The following is an 18,081-nucleotide window of genomic DNA, read 5'->3' as shown; positions in this document are numbered from 1 at the left end:
CAGTGGACCCAGCTGACCTCAGACGAGCTGACCTCCAGATGTTCAGTGAAGACGGCGTGTTCTTCTGCTGTGGTCCAGCTGCTACTGGATTTTTAATCAACAAATCTCAGTTTAAGCAATCCAGCAACACACAGAACCAACGTTTCTGATGATTTCAGCACTGAAATCAAGTCTCAGCGCAAAACCAGACGAGGTTTTCTGAGCTCATGTCACACACATGAGAGCACAGACGTATGTAGATGTGTCTGAGAAGCCTTGACCGTCCTGCACACACACACACACACACACACACACACACACACACACACACACAGATGTGTCCTCCGGTGTGTGAATAAGCCTCGCATTGACTGATGGTCCACACTCATGCGTGCACACACAGCTGAGGTGGGGTGTGACCGAGCCGGCTAACAGCCCCTCTGAGACCTTTTTATCTTTGACATGTGACCTCAGCAACACGCGACGTCTTCAGGAGGCGTTTCACACAAGCGCTGCAGACGCTAACAAGCATCTGTCTGACTGAATACACGCGTGTTCTGCTCTCCGGCGACACAGATCCCGTCTGACAGGAAGCAAATGTTCTTATTAATATTTGAGTTTCTGCAACGTCCAGACGAGCTGCCCAGGAAAATGAATAATTGATGCGGAAATGTCCGACGACTTAATCTCTCCTCCCATTTCTGAGGCCAGCAGCCTTCCCCTGCACCCGTGTGTGTGTGTGTGTGTGTGTGTGCGTGTGTGTGTGTGTGTGTGTGTGTCTGTGTGTGTGTGTCTGTGTGTGTCTGTGTGTGTGTGTCTCCCTCCTCTGAATTATCAGTAACACTCTGTCACTCAGAGCTCTGCGGCTCCCTGCAGATAGACCTTGAACACTGGTATTATGCTGTGTGTTCGTGTTCGTGTGTGTGTGTGTGTGTGTGTGTGTGTGTGTGTGTGTGTGTGTGTGTGTGTGTGTGTGTGTGTGTGTGTGTGTGTGTGTGTGTGTGTGTGTCTGTCAGCGTGCTCATTAAACACTCGGTGTTTTTCAGAGGAGGTTCCTGTGTTTTCTGGGTGTCGCCTCCCCTTCAGGTCGTTCAGTTCGCTCTGCAGATGTTTCACGTTCTCTGCTGGATGTTTGCTGTCTGTGTTGAAGCTGATTGTTTGTGGACTTTCACTTATTATCCAGCGTCACGTGAAGTTCACGTCAGCCTGTCTGTGCAGCGCTGAGTGTGAACAGTTTCTCTTCTTCTGTCTAAATGCTCCTCAGCCACATCTTAATCCTTTGTGTTGATTATTCAGCCAGAAGACTTTATGTCCATGAGGAGCTGAAGATCTCCGACTGTCAGTCAAACATTGTCTAGAAAGAAAATTTTAAAAAGCTTAAACCAGTGTTGAGTACTGGGAGCACTGGTGTACAGTATTAGACTGTGACTGTGTGTGAGGTCAGAACATACATGCAGAGGTTGTGTGTTTCATGTTCATTGTGCTCACCTGTTCTTCTTCTTCTCCTCCCTCTGCTCTGTCTGACAGGCACCAGCCCTCTGGACAGCCCTCGAAACTTCTCCCCCAACACAGCTGCACACTTCTCCTTTGTTCCTGCACGCAGGTGAGACTCACACTCAGATGTGCAGGTGTGTTTGAGGTCACACCTGGAAAACAGTCAGTGCACCTTGTAGGTGGGGCAGGATGAAAAAAGTAAAAACCAGGTGGAAAAATAGTTTTCCCACAAACGAATCAGCAGCTTTGCAGCATTTTCTCTGGTGATGTCGTGTTCCTGAAGTCCTGATACAGCCCTGATTATCCTCTGACACTAAAGCATCATTTGGTCCTGGAGTTCAGCCCCAGACATCACACTGGAACCAGAGTTGAACAGCTTTAAATGATGCACGGCACACAGCATGGCGGCCCCATCAGCCTTCATCTCGAGCAGCGAGTTAGTTCAGCGTTTAACAGGAACGTTAAGAGTCGTTCTGGGAAAGAGACTCAAAATAAAAGACTTTAATCAGACAGGAAGTGCCGACACTGAAGGCAGAATGGATGAGCTGCGCTTCAGCTCCAACGGCTCAGTGGCCTCGGAGCGTCGAGAGCCGAGCCGCCGCCACCACTGCTGATGATGATGATGGTGTGCGAGCTGATGAGGAGGCAGATGATCACTCTGAGGCTGTCACTCAAACCAGGATTAATAAAGCTCTTATCTGTCTGGGCCTCTGCACAGATAGTAATTACTGAGAGGGAGTGAGCGTGTGTGTGTGTGTGTGTGTGTGTGTGTGTGTGTGTGTGTGTGTGTGTGTGTGTGTGTGTGTGTGTGTGTGTGTGTGACAGATGGATGTTCAGGCGTTTGTGTGATCTTCAATCTGAGATAAAAGACTTTAATATAAGCTCACATGAAAGTTTAAAAACATAAAGAAATCCTCAGTGAGCCGCCGCTTCCCTCTTCATGAAGATGATGATGATGTTTCCATGGTAACACACCTTTGCTGTCGTACCGAACCCCCGGGCTATTTCCATGACGGCGTCATTAAACGTTGTATGGCGCCGCGCAGCAGCCAAGAAGAGCATTAACGCTGATTCGAACTGGAATCCCTCTCTGTCCGACGGCTGACCTCAGCGCTGCGCCGCAGACGTCAGGGCAGCAGTGACACCCTGTGGAGGAGGCCGGTATGACAGCTCGCTCACCTGACTGCTCAGGATTTATTTTTTAATCAGAAGCATCAGCTCTGGTTTTTATTTTGTTCCTCATGATAGCGCGTACGTCTCAGTTTGACTTTCCTGGAAAATGTCTAAAAGCTGCTGTATTGAAATAAGATCAACCTGCAAAACAAAGTTATTCTTCAGAGCCCCAAAAGTCCTGAAAAGCTGTTTTTATGAAGCTTCTTAAAGGAGCTCTGTGTTACTGCAGGACGAGCTAACGTTTGAAGAGAAGAGTGTAAAGATTTACTGGATTGTTTATTACAGTTGTTTGTCGTATTCGGTCGTGTGTTTGCAAGCTGAGCTCCATCGAATTAAAAACACAAGGCGTGAAGGCTGGAACAGCCTTGGAAAATGTGTGTGTGTGTGTGTGTGTCTGTGTGTGTGTGTGTGTGTCTGTGTGTGTGTGTCTCTGTGTGTATGTGTGTGTGTCTGTCTGTGTGTGTGTATATGTGTGTGTGTGTGTGTGTGTGTGTGTGTCTGACACTGAGTCAGTGACAGCTGTAAAAAGAAACCACTGTCTTGTCTCCCTTACAGTCACGGGCACAGGGCTGACAGGTAACCTCTCACCTTTGACCTCTGACCTTTTTCCTCCCTCTTCCTGCCGCCACCTTCCTGCCCCCCCTCCCTGCATGGCTGAGCACACACACACTGAATGACATCAGAGAGGACCCTGCAGGGTCTCCTCCTCTGCTGCCCGACACTCTGTGCAGGAACACTGTCTTCAGCTGCTGCGACGCCCACCGAGCCAAAAATAGAATCTGTCTGACCGCTGGAGCGACGACCCAGAGGAGGAGGACGGGTCGGAGAATGTCACAAACCCTGAGTTCACTCACATTTCATCCTTGAAGGATGAAGTTTTTCTTATTGTCAACGAGTCCCATAAAAGGACTGAAAACCAGCAGTGAATGCTAACTGCTAACTGCTAACAGTTCAGTGTGTGTGTATCACAGCCTGAGCCATTGACCTCCATTAAAACACACCAGTGAGCCTGACTGTGGTTCCTTCACCTTCAGTTCATTCTGACTCAGTCTCACACACACACACACACACACACACTCTGCAGCACCACATGTGGATTCATCCGCCGCTGAAAATAGTCCCATAAAAGCTCCATTTCCTCCTGTCTGACTGATTAAACTGCGGTGAGCAGCGGCCTCTTTTAAAAATGAAACGACATCTTTGTGAGGTGTTTTTAAAGATCTGCACCTTCAGTCTGAACCAATGGGCTTGGAGCTGAGAGCCAGACAGGAAGTCAGTGCTGAGAGACTGAGCGTGTTGTTGGTTTGGGTTTTTTATGGGATTTGTTGAGAATATCAGCTGGTTTATATCTGACCAAAGCCAATCCAGAGTGATGTACGGAGTACTCAGCTGTCTGTGGGGAGCAGACAGCTCAGCTCAGCTCAGACTGGCTCTCGGGTGTTGACTCCATCCTCTTTACTTCATGTCTGCAGAGTCTCAGTGGATCCTCCTCACGGCTTTGCCTGCACTTTGACTCCATGTTATCCTCCTGTTTGCACCTTCTCTCCTTCAGCTCAGTCTCTTCTTCTCTGTGTGTGATGGTGCTGCATCTCCTTGATATGGCTGCTGCAGGATGTGTGTGAATATGAAAAGGTGGATGTTTGCTCTCAATGTCGTCACCTCTTGTCTTCTGTCCCCCCTCCAGGACGGATGGCAGACGCTGGTCTCTGGCCTCGTTGCCTTCCTCTGGCTATGGCACCAACACTCCCAGCTCCACCGTCTCGGTAAATATCTTTCCTGTACTCTGAGTGTAATTGTATGTATTTTGTGATTATCTGGATCCCAGAAACCCAGAAATAAAAGCCTTCTGCTCCCTCTGACTCTAATACCAGCTAAGCCTCCCTCTGCTGTGACACAGTCCCTCGTTCTGCCTCCTCCCTCTCCTCACTGCCTCCCCTCTGAAGCCCTTGAGTGTACTTCCCTCTCCTTTACCTTCTGCTGCTCCTTCATCTCCCTCCTCGATGCCCCGGCGTGCGGCTCCTCTGTACCTGCCGCCTGCAGAATGAAGCTCAGCGTGCTTCAAAGGCACCGAGCCGAGTTAGCTGCTTAACTCGCACATCCAGACTGCTAGCACGCCTGCTAGCTGGCCGTGCTTACAGAGGGCCGGGGCTTCTTTGATTCCTCTCATTGTGGAAAACGAACGACTTGTTAGATCAAACCGGGCCTCAGTCATTACTGATGTGGTCACTCAAAGACGTCTAAACATGTGGAATGTGGTGATAAAGTCAGTGTTTCCCTTTTAATGTATAAAAACTGCCTCAGAGTCACTGTGATGACTGCTGCGACGTGTGCTTTGGACCTTTGAAATGTAGTCCCAATGTAGAGATGGTGCACCAGAGTCAGATATGGATGAACATTTTAACGCCTGTCATCTGATGGCGTTGGCGTCCCTCACTGTCAGAGAGCAGCACAGCTCTGCCTCACAGCTCACACCTGTGTCGCATGTGGCCTTTGGACTTATTTGACCTCCAGGCCTCATAATTGTGTTTTTGGGCTCCATGCTAAAAACCTACAGCTGAACCTTGCAGTCCCTGCCCTCTCCTGTAGCCGCCTCACCTGGCCTCACCTGGCCTCACCCGGCCTCACCTGGCCCGGACGCGCCCCGGTCGTAGTGTAGCTCCAGCCTCACCCCGCAGTAGCTCCAGTGCTGGTTGTAATCTGCTCCCTCTGTGCTCCTCCTCTCACAGTCCTCCTGTTCATCTCAGGAGAAGCTGCACCAGCTGCCCTTCCAGCCCACTCCGGACGAGCTGCACTTCCTCACCAAGCACTTCAGCTCCGAGAGCATCACGGACGAGGAGGGACGGCGCTCCCCCGCCATGAGACCGCGCTCCCGCAGCCTCAGGTAGGAGCTCCGCCTGAAGTTCCTCTTCACAAACACCACACAAAGCCGGCCACCCTGATGAGCGCTGGCTTACTGATTGTCACATTGGGGAAGAAAACGATGTCAGTGGTTGGATCCAGTTTGCTCCAATGTGAGAAAAAATGTCCAGTATAGGAACTTTCAGCACCTTCATCTCTGGTGGCTTTGAGTCTTGTCCTTCACTGTAGTTGATGTCCATCAGTCCCTTTATTAGACACACCCAAAGAGTCTCAGTCCAGTCCAGCAGGTGTCCCACATGTTCTGCCCTCAGAGATTCTAAAGTTCACTGTAGGTTCACACTGAGAGGTGTTACTTCAAATGAATACTTAAGTACATAGGTACCTAATAAAGTGGCCGCTGAGGGCGTATCTGTGCTGCTTGTTGTCTTTTCCTTCAAACAGCACGTTGTTCAACTTGTGTTGGTTTGTTTTGGTCTTTAGTTTATTTAGTCTTAATGATAGAAATGTCCAAAGACAATGAGACAATAAGCAGAGGACACACAAACACCAGCGTGCCTTCATAGTGTGTGTGTGTGTGTGTGTGTGTGTTTTGTTTTGTTTGCTGTGTGTTTGTGTGTTGTGTGTGTGTTGTGTGTGTGTGTGTGTGTGTTGTTTGCTGTGTGTTTGTGTGTTGTTTGTGTCTTGTGTGTGTGTGTGTGTGTGTGTGTTGTTTGTGTCAGCCTTCAGAAAGGTCAGACTGAGCCCTCTGACACGTCCATGTCAGCCTCCTCACTGTTTGTCTCAGTGACGCTCACCTGTTCACCTGTCCGCCCGTGGACCCACCTGTCCGTCTGCGTCTCGTTCACTCTGTCCAGCTCACGCGTCTTTTCTCTGTTTCTACCTGTCAGATTTCAGCCTCTTCACTCTTTCATTTTCTGACTTCCAGCTTGTCGCTGCTTCTCGGTGTCGTCCCTCCTGATAATTTCCTTTGTTTCAATCTTTTTTCTTCCACACTTTCTCTCTCGTCTTCATCTCTTGTCTCAGCAGCCTCCTCCCCGTCTTCATCTCTGTTCCTTTACCGAGAGATATTGAATTCTTTCATCCTCTGAGACCAGAGGAGACACAGTTGCGTGGTGTGTATCTGATTAGAGTCCCACTGTGTTTGTTGATTGATGTCCGACTGTGTGTGTGTGTGTGTGTGTGTGTGTGTGTGTGTGTGCCCGCATACAACCTGTCTTTCTTTCTGGGAACTAGAAACCCTGGAAAGGTAAAGGTACGCTCGTAGAGTACAAACGAGGAGGAGGAGACGTTATAAAATGTTCAGCTTTTATCAGAAACGAACCAAAGTGTAATCACAGAGGTGAAGCGGTGAAGGTGACGGCGAGCAGGTTGTTCTACATGGAGATGACTTTGAAAAGTGTTTGGGCTGCAGCCGGCAGTCACAGTCTGCAGACTGTCTGCAGGCCCAGATAAATACAACAGAGAGCTGAGAGCCAGGCTGATCTGAAGACAGCCTTAAACAAGACGCGCTGAGTGGGACAGACAGAGGGGGAGGGACGAGTGTGTCTGCATGGGAGACAGTGAACAAATGAAAATGAGGTGCAGAGCGCAGTTCTATGCTAATTTTATGAGTCCGCTGTGACTGATGACAGTCAGCCTTTTTGTCGTTTAACACTTTCTCTCCTCCTCCCTCCTCTTTATTCTCCTCCTTCAGCTTCTCCTCCTCTTGTCCAGTTTAGTTCTGCAGTGTATCTATCACGTCTAATCACCCCCCGTCTGTCTGTCCGTCCACCGTCCACTCCTCCGCGCGCTGCGAGTGAGCATCCATCCATCATACGTGAGCTTTTCAGTTTTAGTTTATCACAGGTGTCTTATTCTCGAGATGAAATACTTGATTCCAATGAGAAAATACAGCAGAAATCAAGCTACAGGACTCTCAGATGAGTAGATAACAAGTGGAAGCATCACCAGGTCAAATCTGTACAAATGTGGACCATGTTCTACTTCAGTATATCTGATTGTTCCTGGTAGAGTTCTGTACACGTTTGCTGTCAGTCTAGTACACAGTGTGTACTGATGTCATGTATTACTGCAGTACAGGTGCTCCAGGTGTTTCAGGTGATGAAGACACTTTTAGTTAGCGTTTATGAGCTGAGTGTTAAACTACAGACAGCACAGCTCAACACTTCTGCACCGATGTTTCACATTAAATGCTTCCGTGTCCTGGAAGGCTTTTAATTTGACACACCTGCAGGAAGTGATGAGTTTCATTGACTGAAGCTTCACACTGAAAACAGCCTCTCTGTCCAAAACGCAGACGAGCAGAGCGGTGCTGTAACTGACGAGGCTCTGTAATGTCTGATGCTGAGTCTATGACGACAGCAGGTGAACAGGTGAACAGGTGAACAGGTGCTGAGGTCACATGAACAGATGAGAAAACAGGGAGATTTCTAACAAACACAAAGAAACAACTGGAATAAGGTCTGAAATAATCTGATTTTAGAGAAACGTCGCAATGCTTTCAGGGGCTTTTTACCAAGATGTTTTCAGTGGAGTCATGAATTTCATCACACACACACACACACACACACACACACACACACACACACACACACACACACACACACCTCATCCCCTCTCTGTCACGGTCAATTAGGCCTCTCATTTCCCGCGTCGTCCGCCTCAGTGGTGAAGCATCACTGTTATTTTTCTCGGACTCTCCCCCCTCCTCACCTCCTTGTCCTCCCCCGCCTCGCCGTCACCATCTGATTGGCTGTCTCGTCTGATTTACTTCAATTACCCTCTCTGCCAATGAGCTTGTTTGCATTTTGAGTGCCTTTTGTCATGTGTGACATCACCACTTCGCTGCAGAGGAGGACGACGCCCAACGTTTTAATTATCCAAAGCTGGAAACAGGTTTTTATTTTACTCCAGTTCAGAGATGTCTGCTCTCTCTCTCTCTCTCTCTCTCACTCAACTCCTCAACTTGCAGGCGTTAAAACAAAAGCGCTTCCTGCGAAGCCTCGTCTCCAAGGTCGTTCCTCAAAATAATGACAAAGGCGTTTTTTGCAGGGATCGCTGCGAGGCGATTTTTATTTCCCATTACAGCAGAATATAGCCGTGCTGTAATTAGCCTTTGTCTGCCTTCCCCGTGTTATTCATCCCGGGGATTTCACCGCGACCTCCGGTGCAGCTCGCTCAGAGCGGGAGCTTTATTTTAATAAAGGCTCAGGCTGCTCAGAGCCACGAGCACGCGGGAAGAATCCCACCGACAGGAGAAAGAGATGTTCTGTGAAAATTAAAGAATGTACATAACAGCCTCCGGCGCTGAATCCGTCTCTGTCAAGGCTAACCTTTAATTACTGAGCCCGCCGGCAGAGCCGCCGCGCTTTGATTGATTTTTCTTTGTCGAGAAACACGAACATGAAAGGAGAGTTTTAAAGTTGAAGGTGTGAGCTCCGAGTGACTGACACACATCAGCCATGCCTGAGCGTGTGTGTGTGGGCGCAGAGCGGAGGCTCGTTTTGTTTGAAGGGTCACTTCAATCAATGTCGGCTCGGTCACTCAGCGAAAGCTCAACACTTCCTGCCTGTTTTCACATTAAAAGCCCAACAGAAAATCATACAGCATCATAACAAAGCAGCGTAAGACAAAAGAGAAATGGAAGCGCCGTTGTGTGCTGTATTTCGCGTGTGCGTGTGTGTGTGTGTGTGTGCGTGTGTGTGTGTGTGCGTGCGTGCGTGCGTGCGTGCGTGCGCGTGTGTGTGTGTGCGTGTGTGTGTGTGTGTGCGTGTGTGTGTGCGTGCGTGCGTGCGTGCGTGCGTGCGTGTGTGTGTGTGTGTGTGCGTGTGTGTGTGTGTGTGCGTGCGTGCGTGCGTGTGTGTGTGTGTGTGTGTGCTCACCTGTCTCCGTGTGTTTGATAATGATAAACAGCCTCCATGACGTTCAGCTCGTATGTCACGTTCAGGCTGCTCTCATTCCTATTAGGCTGGTAATTGGACTTTGAGCCGCCGATGGATGACTTAAAGCATTACCTCATCACACAGGTCACGTGTGTGTGTGCATGCGTGTGTGTGTGTGTACCAATGACTCATTCTGTACAAAGACATCTGGAGCCCCAGACCCACATGTTCACCTCACCTTTCTGTCCACCTTTTATAAATCTGTCAGCAGTGTTTTTTAGGTGCTCTGTTATGTTTAGTTTATTTTTTATTATTATGTTTTTGTTTAATCTTGACTTTAATTAATATTATTTTACACTGTAATGATTTTTTTTCTTTATTGCTTTGACTTCAGGTTTACTATTCAGATGTGTGTCTGACTGTGGATCCATTTCAGGACCAAATGATTTATTACCATTTAATCAGATTATTTTCAGGAGTCACAAACACTGAAATTGCAGTTTCAATATTTAGAGGGAAATGTTTACAGTCATGTGTGGATGGAATGAATAATGCATCAGGCTAACAAGGCCTAAAATTGCCTGGAATGAAATTTCTCTGCCATGACGTGTGTACGCACACACACACACACACACACACACACAGATGCCTGTCACCTGTTGTCATCCCCTTATTCTCCTGAAAGTGAGACACAGAAAGGTCAAGGATATTGCTGCTGTCGCTGTTCTGTCTGACTGTAGAGGCGGGTGGGGGGTGGGGGTGAAGGTGGAGGGTGGGGGTGGAGGGTGGGGGTGTGATAGAATATAAAAAGAGACGAGTCCCCGGAGGAGGGAAATGGAGAGAAAATTGAGTCCAGTGAGTGAAAGACAGATGGATTGATATTCTGCTGGAGCCGGTGTGGACTGAAGGAGACATCACTGTCAGCTCATGAAACCCCCCGAGAGCTGACGGACAGCCGCTTCATTACTGACAGCAACACACACACGCACACACACGCACACACACACACACACGGCCCGCTGGGCTCCAGCGGCGTTACCCTTGAGCCACTCTCAGTGTGCAGCCATGTGAGTCCATAGGTTGTCATGGTCCTCAGTTCACTGCTGAGGACACACATATGATGAAGACCCCGAGGTCCCGTTAGTGTGTGTGAGACCGCCGCCCTGCTTGTACTCCCTCTGCGCTGCGCTGACCCGACCAGTCCTGCGTGTCACGTCCAGTCTGCTCAGCTGTGTCGCTGCAGCACTCCGTCCTCTGAGAGCACAGTCCACAGCAGTCCTTCAGGTGGACCTCAGTGCTTGTCTCTGTCAGTCTGAATCTGTGTCTCTGAAAGACAAATCTCCAAAAAACGCTCATTTAACAACCTGTGCTGAGCAGGAAGGTACCTGGAATACCTTCAGAGCAGCTGATTGTTCAGGATTCATCTCTCAGAGTAAAGCTTAACTCTGTCTCAGAGACGAGAAGCATCATTTTTGTCCCACTGCATGTCAAACATGAGACCCACGTCGATCTCCGGCAGCTGAGAGGTTGAACCCTCTGCTGAGGTGTTGGAGGAACATGAGAGGAGCTCAAGCTACAGCTCACAGTCTGTTCATGCTTCGTTTCTACAGCGTCAGGGCTCAGCGTACAAAAAGCACAGCTCTTTGTGACTTCTCCATCTTTATTGGACCCAGAAGTTCAAAGTGTGAGAGAGGCGTGATGAAGGCACCATGAGCCACGCTCCTCTGCAGACAGACTGACAGGAAGCCTCGTTTGCTTCAGTTTGGTTAAATGAACACGTGAAGGCATCATCACGGCCTCCCTGCGTGGCCTCATCTGTGTTTGTGTCTCTTTCAGTCCCGGCCGCTCGCCCATCTCCTTCGACCACGAGATCGTGATGATGAACCACGTGTACAAAGAGAGGTTCCCCAAGGTTGGTGCTGCACACACACACTTCCTGTGCAGGATGAATGCAAACAGGCAGCGAGTGCAGGGAACGTCACAGGTTGTAATCAGCTCTTCAGGCATGTGGATGCGACCACAAGAGGAGCTGAAGGTCTCCACTGTGTACATTTAGTTAAACCTGATTAGCTGCTCAACAAAGGAAGCTGTCAGATTCTTTGCTGGGGGACTTTTACTGTGAAGAGGCTGCAGGAAGTGTTAGTTTGTGTTAGTGTTAGTTAGTTAACGTGAACAGATTTCCTCTGACATGATTTCATTCTGTGCACCTGCAGTTTTTTGTCTGTCCGTGTCTCTGCTGCGTGTCCCTCTTCTATGACTCATCCTCGTCTCCCCCCTCTCATCGCCTCCCCCCTCCTCCCTCCCCGCAGGCGACGGCTCAGATGGAGGAGCGCCTGGCCGAGCTGCTCTCCTCCTCCGCCCCGGACAAGGTCTGCCCGCTGGCCGACGGGGTCCTGAGCTTCATCCACCATCAGCTGATAGAGCTGTCCAGAGACTGCCTGGAGAAAAGCAGAGAGGGCCTCATCACCTCCCGCTACTTCTACGAGCTCCAGGAGAGCCTGGAGAAGCTGCTGCAAGACGTGAGTTCAACAAGTTTCTTCACTGACCTGCTCAGAGCAGCTTCCAGGAGGCCAGAGAAGATACGTGAGACTTTAAAACTCAGATCTGTACGATGGAAAGTCATTTCCAGAACAAAACAGTAGGAAGTAGAACTGTGTCAATGCACCAAAGTCAGGATTTAGTATTTGAAGAAAGACCTTCTTATTATGGACCAGATTTATTTAAATATGTGGATCTTTAATCTTTAACAGCTGCACGACAAAGCAAACTTTGATTTGTGGATTTAGTAGGATAGAGAAGAATTGATTTTGTTTTTTGTCTTCTTGATATTAAACTGCTCGTATTAAAAAAGGAAAATTAGTTTTCATTCAGATAGATGCTGAATCGATTCACTCATTCATTCTTTCATTTGCCAAAACGCAGAAGGAGCTCCTCGTCCCCTCGTTCACCGCTCCTCATGGACGAAACTGAAATTTTAATTTGACAAACGAGTGAATCAGCATCCTTTGCATCATCGCTGTAGAGTTGCCTGACTAATTTTCACATCTGTCACGGAAAGAGCGTTGCATTGTGGGATTCTGAGAAGCGCCTGTGCTGTGGACGTGTTTGATTTGAGGCAGAGAGTTCGACCACAGGACGACTCACAGGAGGAGAAAACTGTCCACATTCACACAGCTCAGCCTGGGTTCAACACATTTTCTGAATTATTTCATAGAAATCAAACATGTAACTGCTGATTCATCTGCAGGCTGCTGGAAAATATCATGTGACACGGTTATTTTAGGAAACATGGAGGAAGTGTTAAATTCAAAATCAGCGTCTTAATTCTACAAACAGAACGTCAAAGATCAAAGCAGATCAGTGAATATGAAGAGCAGCTGTTCTAAACTCTGTCCTGGACTGTGGATGAAGACATCATGACTGTGGCACCTACCCGGTCACGCTCTGCTTACCGTGGAACAACTCACGGCGTGACGCGCTCCTTCCTTCATCATGGCCGCCGCCGTCAGTGCCGTGTGATGTCATACGAAGGCACAAAGACTGTGGTCAGGTGGCAAACACATAAAACACGGTCAGCACACACATTCCTTCACAAACAGTGTGTGTGTGTGTGTGTGTGTGTGTGTGTGTGTGTGTGTGTGTGTGTGTGTGTGTGTGATGGGACAGTGTGGGACAGTTTTTGTGTATTCCTGCGTGTGCTTCATGCGTGTGAACGTAGAGTTATATTTACATGTGCGGCGGCGGTGACATCTCTATTAGCTCAGGTTTCCAGGGCCTGGGGGGGGGACATTATGGCTCCCACCGGCCTCTTATTGACCTTCTGTTCTGCTGGGACACACACGCACAAACTATCTCTCAATCATACACACACACACACACACACACACACACGTATGCAGGCGAGCACGCACACACACTTCCTCTCCGATTTTAATTTCACACTCCAGCAGTCACCGGGGGCTGACAGATGACTCTCCCAGACGAGCAGGAGGGGTGAAGGAGGCGCAGTCGGAGGGTTTCGGGATGGGCGGGGATTGGAGGGGATTCCTCTGTTTCTGATTGGCCGGCGGGCTCACAGAGGGGAGGGGGCTATACGCGCACGAAGCGCGTTCGAATGCTTTTGGAGGGTGTGAGGAACCGGACTCGAACACATCTGGAGGAGCTTTAGATGCCGAAGCTGCAATGCGGGCTGGGTGATGACATCACCAATTAGGCGCCATTAGGCAGTCTTTTTTTTGTTTTTTTTGGCGAGCAGCCAAGTGCGGCAGCAGGTGGAGCAGAGCAGAGCAGAGGATGAGGCCGTGAGCAGGTGGACGGAGGTGTGAGAGCAGCCTCCCCGCCGGCGTGGTTTATGGAAATTCCTCTTTTTGTGGATTTTTGGTGGAAACATGTCTCGCGTATCGTGGCAGAGGAGGCTGGAGGAGGAGGAGGAGGTGCTGGAGGAGGTGCTGAGGAGGAGCGAGTGGAAGGTGTTCACTCACAGCTGGGAGGAGGAGGAGGAGGCAGACGCAGACTTTACAGTTGAGTGGATTTCTCGTCTTCAGACTGAGACGTGTCAGCTTGTAACGCTTTGAGTCTCAGCTGAGCTTCAGGAGGTTTTAAAGGAGGCTTCAGGTTCTTCTTCACTGTCTTCATCAGCCTTTCACTTCCTGTCACACACAGTCTTTGATTCTTTCATTTCAGTGTAATTTGTTAACGGCAGCACTTGTTGTAGCTCGCTCTGAACGAGGCGTCTCTGCCGTTGAAAGCGTTCAGATCACAGCTGTTCCAGAGGTCGAAGCCATTAATTATTCAATCTTCTTGTAATCATTCAGCTTCTGTGGATGTTTTTTTCTACAGCTTGTTAATAATTCAGACTTTTAATGAGTCATCAGGCCATTTTCACTGGTGGTGATTTGCTGTATTCTGATGGATTCATTGGGATCAGTTCATTAAGCAGCAGAGACTGAAACGTACTCATGAAAACAGGTCTGATCAACGATGCCTTCACTGCCTCGCTCTGTGGGTTAAAGTGAGCGTCGTCTCACTTTGAGACGCTCAGATGTTTCCTGGAGCTTCAGGACGGAGGTCTGAACTTGGTCTTTGTGCTGTTGTTGGTTTAAAGGGTCACTTCACCCACATGTGCTCTCTTTTTTTAATCTGTCGTGTGTTCAGCTGTCGTCTGATCCAGTTCCCCTCAAACTGATTCAATAATCCTGTAAAGCAGAAACAAGCAGAGACTTTAAAATAACTTCCTGTGGCTTCACGTAAACATCTCGATTTTTATTCAGTATTGTCACGTCTTCACTCCTGCTCCTGCGCCTCCTGGTTTCAGTGGATTCATTTGGGGAAAAATCAGATTTAAAACATCGGCAGCAGCTTCTCTTTGTAAAAACGATGTCGTGGATTTGGTGAACTGACCCTTTAACTGTGACCCCTGTTTCTCTGGATGTTGAGCCTTCAGGTTTCTCACCGTCCTTCATCAGCTCACCTGTGCTCTGACATCAGGTGTTTCAGCGTCCGTCATCTTTAAAATTTTACTTCCTCAGACTCTCCTCAGTCCTTCGCCTTTGTCCTCCTTGCTTCTCCATTCCTTTATTCATCCACACCCCCCCCCCCCCCCCCCCCCCCTTGTGCCATGACCCCATCACAGAGCTCGCAGGAGGCCAGCTTGCTTCTCCTCCTTCGGTCCTCCTCTGCTCCTGCTCTCTCCTTTTATCTCTCCTTCACCTTTACCCCCTCCTTCGCCTCTCGTTTCTCCACTGCTCGTCCTCTCTTCCTCTCCCTCATCCATCCCTGTCACAGGGCCTTTGTGACCTTTCCGGCCATCACCATGACAACTGCATCCAGGCCATCCTCCGCTGGAACCCCTGGGAGACCCCGTTAGACCCCCTGTAGGTCACCTGAGTGCTAACTCAGCACCGGTGATCTGTCACAGAGCTGAACCCCCAGCTTGATCATCAGGGCTCAGATACAAACATCTGGTTTTAATTGGCTCTCGGCTGCTCTCAGGTGGACACATCACCTGTGCTCCAACAGGCCAAAACGATGGCTGACATCACCTCACCTGCAGGGAAACGAGTGGGCCGCCTGCAAGACCAGCCGTGATGCTGGAGTCACGTAACGAGCAGAAATATTTACACCTCTAAGCAGCTATAAGGAGTTCACAGTGACCGACCAATGGGATGGCAGCCATGAAAAGATCAGATTTAACCTCTGAACCTGTTCAACTGTACGTTTTAAAATGGAATTATTACTCATAAACTACAAAGAACGGCTCATCTTTAATTATGGAAACAGTCTGTAAAACCCTCAAACATCAGAATGACAATAACTCAAAAAGATCTTTCAAAATGCTGAAGATGGGTAGAGTTAAGGTTTTCATCCACTTTGTCATGATCCAAAAACTTTAAATGAAAACGCTTCAAAGAGCTGATGGATGGAAGCGTGACGTTTCTGTGACCGATCACGATATTTTACAGTCTGAAAATAAACCTGATTAAACACTGAGAGCAAATAATTATTAGTTTTAATATAAACTTTAGTATAAATTTGTGACCAACAGCAACTATAAGCAACAAATTTAACACAATATCTCAAAACTGAAAGAAAAATAAGAGTCAAACATGTAAAAATGAGCCTTTCAAACTCAGAAACAATAAGAAAATAAACTGAACTTTAAAGAAAATTAAATGAAGTCATTTGTTTTTTATGGACATTAAATTATTTTAAATTAAATCACGAATGATTTTTGATGTTCGACGATTTTTCCACCAATATTTCTGTCAAAAATCTGTGATCAATTAAAATCTACACAGAACACACACACACACACACACACACACACACACACACACACACACACACAGGTTAATTAGCCTGTGCTCAGTGGGAGTCCGTCCCTCAGCCGTCCATTATTCACCGATCACCGGCCTGTGCAGTCCACACACACACACACACACACACACACACACACACACACACACCGTCATACATATTTAGCGTGCACATACAGTACACAGACGCGCGCCCCCCCCCCCCCCCCCTTTAGGTTTCATTACAGTTTATAAATAATTCAGGGGGGGGTCTGGACCCCCGAGCCTCCTGCGTCTGTCAGCTCTGTTAGGCTAACGGTGACGAGCTGGCCCGCTTTGTTTATGTGCCGCTACGTCCTCCTACACTCTATACATTATAGATACACACACACACACACACACACACACACACTTGACTTCCAGCCCATTTCTTTCCGGGGATCAGTGTTTGCTGCAGACGCGTCTGCGGTCAGTTCCAGTGGGTTTCTGGGTAAATTGCTCTGTCTGCACGCTGACAGGCTTTTCACGGTGGATATCAGGGAGCGAGGCGGAGGTCGCTCTCATTTAGATTACCTCTCAGGTGTCACTGCAGGAAGGACTCGGCTGTCCGCTTGCCCTCAAAATGTTCGTCCCGCTTTGTTTGTGAAGGACAAACAACACAGAGACATTCTGTGCACAGCTGCAAGGTCACAGAAGATTCATGATGATAAATGATAGAAGGCAAAGATGATGAAGAGGTTTGATGATGAGGGATCAGTCGTCTCCCAGACAAAGTCCAGGCATTAAACCCTCATTTAGGATTTTCCTCTCTGTAGCATTGAAGCTGAGGTAAAGTGTTTTCTCTCACGCTGCTACGCTAACCGTCCTCCTGCTGTCCTGTTGTCTCTGTGTGTGCAGGCTCACGAGCGCTCAGAGAGCGTGGAGGTCACCTTCGTCACACAGCTCGTCAAGAAGCTGATGATCATCATCGCCCGGCCGGCGCGTCTGCTCGAGTGTCTGGTGAGAGAAGCTCGTTACCACACTTCACACTTTAATTCAGTTTAGTGATTTTCAAAACACTGTTTATGTCATCAGAGATGAACCACGTTCATTCATTCATTTATTCATTCATTCAGTGCTGCACAAAGTCAGTTCAGGCTGTTTGGAGCAGAACTGTATGACTGTGTATGAAAATGCTGTAAAAAGCCTTCAGTGTCTCAGAGGAAGCTGCGTGAAGTCTGATAAATGGCCTCAAGTGATGTCACTCGAGTCGGAAGAAGCTGAAACTGCATCAGATCTGTTGGTGTGAAGTTAGAGAGAAGCGAGCTGAGTCGACCTCTGACTGCTGCTCGTCTCTGCTGCTGGTTAGCCGCTACGTTAGCCGCTACTAGTGTAACACAACCGAACCGTCACTGGTCAGGTTGCATCATGGGTAATGGAAGAAGCTTGGAGTAAAAACGATAATATTTCTGCCTTTCGGTTGACTTTTCTACTTTTCTACTTTTTTTAAACACTCGGGTGCGACCAGGCTGTAGGAGTACAACACTAAATCAGTGAAGTACTCTTCGAAGTACAGCTTAGAGGCACTTAGACTTTACTGAAGTGTTTTCCATTTTCCACTTTATAAATCTGCTCTGCTGAGGGAAATAATGTGGTTTTTGCTGCAGTGCATTAATCAAACAGCAGGAGAAGATAAAAACCATAAACGTTTCATCATCTTTGAGATATGATGCTCTGTTAGACATTAAAGGACCGTTTCAAACGCATCGTTTATACACCGATGCATCAGTAGAAATCATTCATTAACAATAAAACAGAGATAATATATGATAGTGATACTCAGGAGGTGTCTAATTCTCTGCTGTAATCTTTGGTACTACATTTTTCGTGTAATACTTCAGTACTTTGAGGCGAGCCGGCCT

The 18,081-nt window shown here is 48.2% G+C and overlaps 1 protein-coding gene across 10 annotated transcripts in view; it reads left to right on the top strand.

Annotated features, from left to right (window-relative positions):
- mast2 (microtubule associated serine/threonine kinase 2) overlaps positions 1-18,081 on the top strand; it is a 132,732-nt gene that overhangs the window by 100,884 nt on the left and 13,767 nt on the right. For 5 of the 10 annotated variants that reach the window (XM_076726746.1, XM_076726745.1, XM_076726753.1 and 2 more), the window contains 7 exons: positions 1,507-1,582; positions 3,202-3,222; positions 4,331-4,409; positions 5,373-5,527; positions 11,223-11,298; positions 11,696-11,905; positions 17,078-17,179. In XM_076726746.1, coding sequence (XP_076582861.1) covers positions 1,507-1,582; positions 3,202-3,222; positions 4,331-4,409; positions 5,373-5,527; positions 11,223-11,298; positions 11,696-11,905; positions 17,078-17,179 — 719 coding nt within the window. The remainder of the gene's footprint in view (positions 1-1,506; positions 1,583-3,201; positions 3,223-4,330; positions 4,410-5,372; positions 5,528-11,222; positions 11,299-11,695; positions 11,906-17,077; positions 17,180-18,081) is intronic. The other 5 variants (XM_076726749.1, XM_076726755.1, XM_076726754.1 and 2 more) reach the window with 3 other exon arrangements.

This window comes from Chaetodon auriga, chromosome 3 (genome assembly GCF_051107435.1).
Source record: "Chaetodon auriga isolate fChaAug3 chromosome 3, fChaAug3.hap1, whole genome shotgun sequence".
Classification (NCBI taxonomy): domain Eukaryota; kingdom Metazoa; phylum Chordata; class Actinopteri; order Chaetodontiformes; family Chaetodontidae; genus Chaetodon; species Chaetodon auriga.
This window is presented reverse-complemented; position numbering and strand designations above follow the sequence as displayed.